Genomic DNA, 10,000 nt, shown 5'->3' on the forward strand with positions numbered 1-10,000 from the left:
GAGGGGCACACTGCAAGGAATGGAGTTGTTCTTTATGGTTATTGTTCTAGCAGGACGCAAGGAATAAATACGAAGGTGAAATAAGTATGCAAGGAGAAAGTTTTCGACAATCTCCTCCCTCCTCGTGGAGGCTTGACACGACATGATATTAAGGCTATTATGGAAGATGACTTGGTAAAAATAGCTGGATTAAATATGGAAGAGGGCTGGCTGGATGCCTTATTTTAACAGCAGTTAAGGGGCTGATTAAACTATATAAATATATATATACGTCGATTAAAATATAATACACACACATTTCTATATATATTTTATACATACGATTATCTTTTACACGCCTTTCAATTTAGAAAAACAGAAGAGAATAATAACTCAAGTAGATACCGCCTCGACGAGACGAAAAAGGGCCAAAAACATAGTCACTGCACAATATCTCTATAGAGGTATACATCTTCAAACAAGTAAAGTGTCCTGAATTAACCATAAGAGCAATTTCGTAAAAGGAGAAACCCTTCCGGTACTTTGAAATGGTGTTTGATTATGTAGACATTATATTTATAGCTGTGGGGAAGGTACTATCTTCATCAATCCTTATTAAAGCCTAGTTTTATGGGAGAAGGCATTACTGTAGGTTCTCGTTTGGTCCAACATGCCGGTATTTTTTTGACGAGGTTTATAATATCTCAAGTAACGTGACACCTGGTATCACATTCATTTTGAAGACAGATGATTCTGTGGAAGCAAATAATGGGAAATCATAGTTCACCATCAGCCTGAAAAGTATACATGCCATCAACATATTGAGCACAAAAATGAAAGCATATATAAAAGCTACGCCATACCAGGAGAGACAAGCGTCAAATACACGAATGAGCAAAGGAAAATGTTGGGTACACATGTCAGACGTGTCACGTACAACATACAACAGAACTGGAACTACGTTACAGCGAGTCAGAATGAAATTCGGGGACAAACATTTTGGAAGGATTGGGTTGTTTTTTATCGCTAAAAATACCCAGGAAGTCAATATTTTTTCTTTTACTGACGTAATGATATCAGAGTCCTTCTGCTCGTTAGAATGAACTATAAGGAAGAAAATCGATTGAGTTTCGTGATTATTTTATCCATCTTCACATTAATCATTTAACGAGTTACTTATGTTTTAGGCCTTCTGTTGTTACAATACATTATCATGAAGAAAATAATCAATGATGTTTGGTGATTAATTTTTCATCGAAACAATCTAATATCGAGTTACATATGTCTTAGACCTGTCTGTTACTATAAATTATAATAAGGGAAATAATCGATTATGTTTAGTGATTATTTTTCCATCGAAACATTAATCTTTTATCGAGTTACTTTGTTTTAAACCTATCTGTTATAATGAATTATAAAAACGGAAAAAAGGTCGACTAAGTTTAGCAATTATTTCGTCATCGAAACCTTCATCTTTTATTGAGTTACTTCCGTACAAATAGAGGAGAGAGCACAGTAAAAAAAGAAAGAAATATCACAGAACGTTAGTAATGCTTCTCATTTTGTGAGTGACAATTATTTCAAAATGAATACAGAATGGTATTTCACAACTTTCTTCTCTAAACAATGCCTCTTTGTTATCTGAATTGCCAAATGGTTAAAATTAAGAGGAATTCGATACAAAACGACTTTAGAATAACTGCAGCAAATTGGCTGAGAGCGTAATGACACGAATTTGCCTTGATCAACTCTCTCTCTCTCTCTCTCTCTCTCTCTCTCTCTCTCTCTCTCTCTCTCTCTAACTAACTAAATGATAAGATTAGATATTAGACGATTTTAGACTTGACACAGCAAGTGGATGATAGCTTGATCTTCATTTTTCACTTACTCCAAATCTCTCTCTCTCTCTCTCTCTCTCTCTCTCTCTCTCTCTCTCTCTCTCTACGAAGACCTATTGCTAACTGCAGGTACAGAAGCCCTAAACAGAATATAACGCAATGGTTTATCCTTGAATATTTGCAGTGTAAGCCACGCGAGAAAATGCATTTTGTTCTCTACTTATGACAGCGTATGAGCTCCCTTTGATGTTGCCCGTCCTTTCATTGGACGTATTTAATGAAAACTTTATATATATGTATATATATATATATATATATATATATATAATATATACATATAGTATATATATATCTATATATATATATATATATATATATATATCTATATATATATATATATGACGAAACGCTACATTACCTGGACGAGAAGAATGCAGAAGACACACAAATGAAAAGAGGGCACAGGACAAATATATATATATATATATATATATTATATATATATATATATATATATATATATATATATATATATATATATATATTAGTAAGATAAGACAGAAATATTAAATTTACGCTGAAGGCCAAGCCCTGGGACGTATGACGTCGTGCAAAGAACATTAAGCACTGATGTAGAACCTTTTTAATATACCCTTGTTATTAGTTTCACAAAACTACTGAGAGAGAGAGCGAGAGAGAGAGAGAGAGAGAGAGAGAGAGAGAGAGAGAGAAAAGATAGTTGATCTCAAGCTTTCTCCAAATGCGCGATCTAGTTAGATTCAAGTAAAATAAAATTATGGAGTAATAGTTTTTGGGACTGTAACCACAAATGTATATAAAAATAAGTCCCAAAAATTTCAAAATAAAACTTTGAAGCTTGGATATGAAAGAGAGATTGTAATTAAAGGCAAAATCTTGTATTACAATTTCGAAAGTCCTGAATAAAACACACACACACACACACATATACATGTTTTTATATATATATATATATATATATATATATATATATATATATATATATATATATATATATATGCTTAAAAAATCACTATAGATGCACGTGACTTCATAAATAAGCGAATCCACAGGAAAATGATAGTCAGACTATCATTTTCCTGTGGGATTCGCTATATATATATATATATATATATATATATATTATATATATATATATATATATATATATATATATATATATATATATATATATATACACATATTTCATTCATATACAAGCATTAACCCATAAAAATCTCTCGTCATTTTGAAGAACAAAATAGAAAAAAATGACAAAACACAATTATTCCAGTTCAATGTTCCAAACCTCGAAATTAATGCTCCACAAAAAAAAGCGCAAATAAACCACCGCTAAATAAAAGTAAGACGAAAAGAAGAAAACCGTACGAAATAAATCGTCAAAAGCCACTCACACGAATAATAGAGGGAACGAACCAATACGAAAAGCATCTCGTAACTAAACGGAAACTGACAATACAACGTCGTGTAAGCAGCTGGAGGAAGTAAAGAATTTAAAATGTTTGTATTGGTTTTCCTGGTTTCGGTCTTTCCTTCTCAGGCTGCATTTTTTCTTTCTCTTTTCTTTCCTTAACTTTTTATTATTATTATTATTATTATTATTATTATTATTATTATTATTATTATTATTATTATTATTATTATTATTATTTTTTTTTTTTGCTCTATCACAGTCCTCCAATTCGACTGGGTGGTATTTATAGTGTGGGGTTCCGGGGGTTGCATCCTGCCTCCTTAGGAGTCCATCACTTTTCTTACTATGTGTGCCGTTTCTAGGATCACACTCTTCTGCATGAGTCCTGGAGCTACTTCAGCCTCTAGCTTTTCTAGATTCCTTTTCAGGGATCTTGGGATCGTGCCTAGTGCTCCTATGATTATGGGTACGATTTCCACTGGCATATCCCATATCCTTCTTATTTCTATTTTCAGATCTTGATACTTATCCATTTTTTCCCTCTCTTTCTCTTCAACTCTGGTGTCCCATGGTATTGCGACATCAATGAGTGATACTTTCTTCTTGACTTTGTCAATCAACGTCACGTCTGGTCTATTTGCACGTATCACCCTATCCGTTCTGATACCATAGTCCCAGAGGATCTTTGCCTGATCGTTTTCTATCACTCCCTCAGGTTGGTGCTCGTACCACTTATTACTGCAAGGTAGCTGATGTTTCTTGCACAGGCTCCAGTGGAGGGCTTTTGCCACTGAATCATGCCTCTTTTTGTACTGGTTCTGTGCAAGTGCCGGGCATTCACTTGCTATGTGGTTTATGGTTTCATTTTTCGTATTGCACTTCCTACATATGGGAGAGATGTTATTTCCGTCTATCGTACTTTGAATATATCTGGTTCTTAGGGCCTGATCTTGTGCCGCTGTTATCATTCCTTCAGTTTCCTTCTTTAGCTCTCCCCTCTGTAGCCATTGCCAATTGTCATCGCTGGCTAGTTCTTTAGTTTGTCTCATGTATTGTCCGTGCATTGGTTTGTTGTGCCAGTCCTCTGTTCTTTCTGTCTTTCTCCTGTCTCTGATATTTCTGGGTCTTCGTCTACTTTTATTAGTCCTTCTTCCCATGCACTCTTTAGCCACTCGTCTTCACTGGTTTTCAGATATTGCCCAGTGCTCTGTTTTCAATGTTGACGCAGTCCTCTATACTTAGTAGTCCTCTCCCTCCTTCCTTTCGTGTTATGTATAGTCTGTCCGTATTTGCTCTTGGGTGTAGTGCTTTGTGTATTGTCATTTGTTTCCTGGTTTTCTGATCTATGCTGCGGAGTTCTGCCTTCGTCCATTCGACTATTCCTGCGCTGTATCTGATTACTGGCACTGCCCATGTGTTTATGGCTTTTATCAATATTTCCGGCGTTGAGTTTTGACTTGAGTATCGCCTTGAGTCTCTGCATATATTCTTTCCTGATCGTGTCCTTCATCTCTTGGTGTTTTATATCTCCTCCTTCCATTATTCCCAGGTATTTGTATCCTGTCTCATCTATGTGTTTGATGTTGCTCCCATCTGGTAGCTTTATCCCTTCAGTTCTCGTTACTTTGCCTTTTTGTATGTTGACTAAGGCGCATTTTTCTATTCCAAACTCCATCCTGATGTCCCCAGATACAATCCTTACAGTCTGGATTAGGGTATCTATTTCCTTGATGCTCTTACCATACAGCTTGATGTCGTCCATGAACATCAGATGGTTGATTTTGTTGCCTCTTTTCTTGAGTTGGTACCCGGCATCCATCTTCTGTAGTACTTTTGTCATGGGAATCATGGCTACTACGAAGAGTAGTGGGGACAGTGAGTCGCCCTGGAAGATCCCTCTCTGATATTAACCTCTGCTAGTCTTATTCCAGAGCTTGTAAGTATTGTATTCCAGTTGCGCATTGTATTTTTGAGGTAGCTGATGGTATTTTCCTCTGCCCCATATATTTTCAGGCATTCTATTAGCCATGTGTGTGGTATCATGTCGAAGGCTTTCTTATAGTCTATCCATGCCATGCTTAGGTTGGTTTTCCTTCTCCTACTGTTCTTCATTACCATTTTGTCTATCAGGAGCTGGTCTTTTGTGCCCCTACACTTCCTTCTGCAGCCTTTCTGTTGGTGGGGGATGGTGTTTGTCTCCTCTAAATAGTTGTATAGCCTTTCACTGATGATACCTGTTAGTAACTTCCACATTATTGGTAGGCAGGTGATAGGCCTGTAGTTACTGGCTATATTTCCCTTACTCTTGTCTTTTTGTACTAAGGATGTTCTTCCTGTGGTCATCCATTTGGGTGCTTGGTGATTTGAGATACAATGCTGGAGTTGTTCTGCTATTCGTGGATGTAGGGCCTTGAAGTTTTTGAGCCAGTATCCATGGACTTCATCGGGACCTGGGGTTTTCCAGTTTGGCATTTTCTTTAGTTGGTGTCTGACTGTGTCTGTCGTGATCTCTGTGAATCTTTGTTTTATTCTCCCTGTTTCTTCTTCCTTGACTTCCTGGAGCCATGTTGCATGTTTGTTGTGTGATACCGGATTGCTCCATATGTTTTCCCAGAGTCTCTTACTTGGTTCGGCTTCAGGAATTTCTGGGTGGTTGTCTTCCCCTCTTAGTTGGCTGTATAGTCTTTTCTGGTTGGTTCCGAATAGTTTGTTCTGTTGGTATCCCTTATTCCTGTTTCATGTACCGTTGGATCTTGTGTGCTTTGGCCTTAAGCCTCTGTTTTACATCTTCTATTGTGTTGTTTAGTCCCCTCTCTTGTACTTTGTATTTCTCGTTGAGTTCCTCCCTTGTTTTCTTGCTTCTTAGCCTTTTTTCTGCCATCTCTTTCAGTTTACTCAAGTCAGATCTCATCACCAAGATTTGCTTTTTCCAGGCGCCTTTTCCAAGGAGGTTGCTGTTTTGGTTTCTGTCGGGTTGGGTTGTGACGGTGGTGTGGTGTTCGAATCCCCATCAGTTCTGCTACTAATCTTGCTCCTGCATATGTCAAGTTATTTGTTTCTGTGATACTGGTGGTGTGTATTAGGCCCATTATTTCATTGACCTCACTTGTTTTCTCCCTTAATTTCTTGGTGTTGTAGGCTTTCATGGAAGGGATCTTTGTTCTCTCTGTATCTGGCTCCTATTATTATTATATTATTATTATTATTATTATTATTATTATTATTATTATTATTATTATTATTATTATTATTTACTTTTTCTAAGAAACTGTTAATGAGAGATATTACTATATAATAAAAGACCACAATTCTATAAATAAATTGTGATATTTTACAATTAGCTGATATATTTGTGGATATTATTATTATTATTTTTATTTTTATTATTATTATTATTATTATTATTATTATTATTATTATTATTATTATTATTATTGCTTCGAAATTTACAAAATCGTGAAAAACTGTAAATTGTAATATATGTAAAAGATGAAAACAAAAGAATTTATCTATATAATTCTGGATTATTATTATTAATATATCGTTGTTATCCTTATTATTGTTAGTATTAACTTCGTCCTAAGATTTTATACGTTAAATTCAAAATCTGATCAAATTTAATGTACCATTCCTATTACCATCTCCAAGAACGGACATTATCACGCTTTTGTTTTAGTTACAATGTTCGTCCGAGGGTTACCAGGATCTTGCAACAAAAAAAAGAGACAACGAATAACACCAAATAATGTACCTCCTAACCGGCAACAGGTGCCAGAATTTGGGAGAGATATGAAGGAAACCTTTGATGGAGCAACGACTTTAGTGGGGTGGATTCCGCGGGAAGACTCATAAGTTTAGGGAAGGTTGAGATGGCAAAACTCTACGGCTTTATGAACCCACGTTTCACTACCTTCTCTTGCGCACTGAATGTGGAATGCAGTAAATCAGTTTCCCAAACTTTTTCAGGCTGGATTCCAGATGGATTCCTAGCACCCACCTTCCCCCGATACACACATGCGTACATTTCTAAATTACTTCACATTAAATACAAAGACGTATTTCGAAATAATACCTAATTTAGTATACAATTTGTTTGTTCGTAAAAAAAAAAAGCCACAAGCTTTTTTTTTTACGAACAAACTTGTGTGTAAAAAAAAAAGCCACAAGCTTTTTTTTTTTTTACGAACAAGCTTGTGTGTGTGTGTGTGTGTAAAACACACACACACACACACAAGCTATTTATTGCTTAGAATTAAATTCCCATAATCCCAGCCTGTCGCCTCCAATCCAACCCCTTGGCGGGCGGTACCGCCCACTTTGGGAACCACTGAACTGTTATGTGTTTCTCTTTATGAAAGTCTGAACATTGGCCAATTATACTTCATTAGTAGCATGGAAGAGAAAATAACAATATTTAGAACTGACTAAATACTGTCTAACATTAAAGTTATAGGGAAGGGGTTTATAAGGGAAATTTATTAAAATTATTTATAGAGTCAACTCAAACGATGTAATCATCCTATTAAAGATGATGCGTTTAAGAGAGGGTCTAGTTTCTCCTTATACAATTATTATTATTATTATTATTATTATTATTATTATTATTATTATTATTATTATTATTATTATTATTATTATTCCCCCCACGAAGAAGGGGAGTATCCTCTTCCCACCATCTATATCTGGGTAATCATACAAATTATGATTTTAACAATCTATCATGATTGTTGCTAAAACTGCCACACTTTGCTCACAATTTTTCTATTCTTCTTCTTCTTCTTCTTCTTCTTCTTCTCTTCTTCTTCTTCTTCTTCTTCTTCTTCTTCTTCTTCACCCAACTCTTTTTTCCAAAAACATTTTTCAAGAAACGTCCAAACTTCCCCCGAGGGATTTCATTCGCTTTCGGTCATAAAAAAGAAAGTTCTCTTAGCCTCTTCAGTTCCTTCTTTAATTTCAACTCTCTCTCTCTCTCTCTCTCTCTCTCTCTCTCTCTCTCTCAAATCTATTCTCTCTCTCTCTCTAATATATATATATTATAGTATATCTAGACTATATATATATATATATATATATATATAACTGTACTATTATACCATAGCATATTTATATATATGTATATGTATGTATATATATATATATATACTATATATATATATATATATATATACATAATTATCTTCCATGTTTTTTTTTTTATTTTTAAGGTTAATTATTATTCATTAGATGTAAACAAAATTTCAACAGAATCATACAAGATGAAGAGAAAGAATAATGTATTCTTTTTCTTTCTTCCAGGTACGTTATGGTACGAACGAAGCGATGAGGGAAACTATAGAGTCCTATGAATCTAACTCTAAAGTTTTCGAAGTTACCCACTGAAAATAGGGAAACACTAAAAATTTTCTTTTATTCAAGATAATTGATGTGATTCGCGAAAAAAGCGCGACAAGACTCGATCGACAGCCAAGATGGATCACACTATATGTCTCGCCCTCCGTGTGTGCAGATAGCTGACACTTAAAAAAAAAAAAAAAAAAAAAAAAAAAAAAACAAAAAAAAAAAAACAAAAAAAAAAAAAAAAAAAAAAAAAAGTTAATTAACGAGCAATGTCTTAAGTGTGGAAAGCAAAACTTATAATCGAGACAGTTCTCTGTCACTGTCAACTCTTCGAGTGACAGACAGCTCATGCGCGAAGACCTCGCTTCTCCCCTCCCGAAGGGCGACCGGTGAAATATATCATGCTGGTGGGGGACCCTCTGAAATGCCTCCTGACAGTGACTTCCTTCGTCTGCCTGCTGGCGACCACCCTCCTTCTTCAGGGAGTAAGGCCCTGCGTGACCTCCTCCGCGTCTCCCTCCCGTCTTGACACCAATGAGTACCGTAGACACTCAATATACGACAAAGGTAATAAGGACAATATGAGAAGAGCGAGCGAAACCGTCAGAACCAGACGCTTAGCCGAGAGCAAAGATCTCTCTCAAGTGAACCGGACGCGCCCTGCCAAAAAAGTCGTGGTGGTGGAGGGAGACATCCTCTTGGGCGGGCTGATGATGGTTCACGAGAGGGGCAACGAGGAGGTGTGTGGTCCCATAATGCCCCAAGGGGGAGTCCAGGCACTGGAGGCAATGCTCTACACCCTGGACTTCATCAACGACCAGGTGGACTTCATTCCAGGGGTCAGGATTGGAGCTCATATCCTGGACGACTGTGACAAGGATACTTACGGGCTGGAACAGGCCGTGGATTTTATTAAAGGTAAGACTTTCAATGTCAAAACGCTTCTATCTATCTATCTATTTATCTATCTATCTATCTAGCTATCTATCCATTTATCTATTTATACAAAGAATAAAAGATCCTCACTTAAACATTGAGTTAACTAATGGGGATTTTACTTACAAAAACTACAAGCATTCAAGGACTAGGCTGTCCCCATCGACCTGTAGCCAAACGATGGGGACAGATTAGTCCTTGAAAGTTCGAACCTTTTGTAAATAAAATCTTGGTTAGTTACTGTTTAAAGGAGGTCCTGCTATTCTTTGTATGAATGCACAGTCCAATTGTGTAAGTGATCAAGTTTATGTACATATTATTTAAACATACATACATACATACATACATACATCTAAGGGCAGGGGCATGCGCTCAGGCAGTAGACAATTTAGAATTCACGGAAAGGTGTTTTGTTTATTTACGTTTTATTAAAATGCCGACGTTTCGTATCGCTCGA

The 10,000-nt window shown here is 36.0% G+C and overlaps 1 protein-coding gene across 1 annotated transcript in view; it reads left to right on the plus strand.

Annotated features, from left to right (window-relative positions):
• Positions 1-10,000, plus strand: part of LOC135198429 (metabotropic glutamate receptor 2-like) — a 266,629-nt gene that overhangs the window by 198,695 nt on the left and 57,934 nt on the right. The window contains 1 exon segment of the mRNA XM_064225960.1: positions 8,566-9,525. Within this exon segment, the coding sequence (XP_064082030.1) occupies positions 9,009-9,525 (517 nt within the window). The 5' untranslated portion in view covers positions 8,566-9,008.

This window comes from Macrobrachium nipponense, chromosome 22 (assembly GCF_015104395.2).
Source record: "Macrobrachium nipponense isolate FS-2020 chromosome 22, ASM1510439v2, whole genome shotgun sequence".
Classification (NCBI taxonomy): domain Eukaryota; kingdom Metazoa; phylum Arthropoda; class Malacostraca; order Decapoda; family Palaemonidae; genus Macrobrachium; species Macrobrachium nipponense.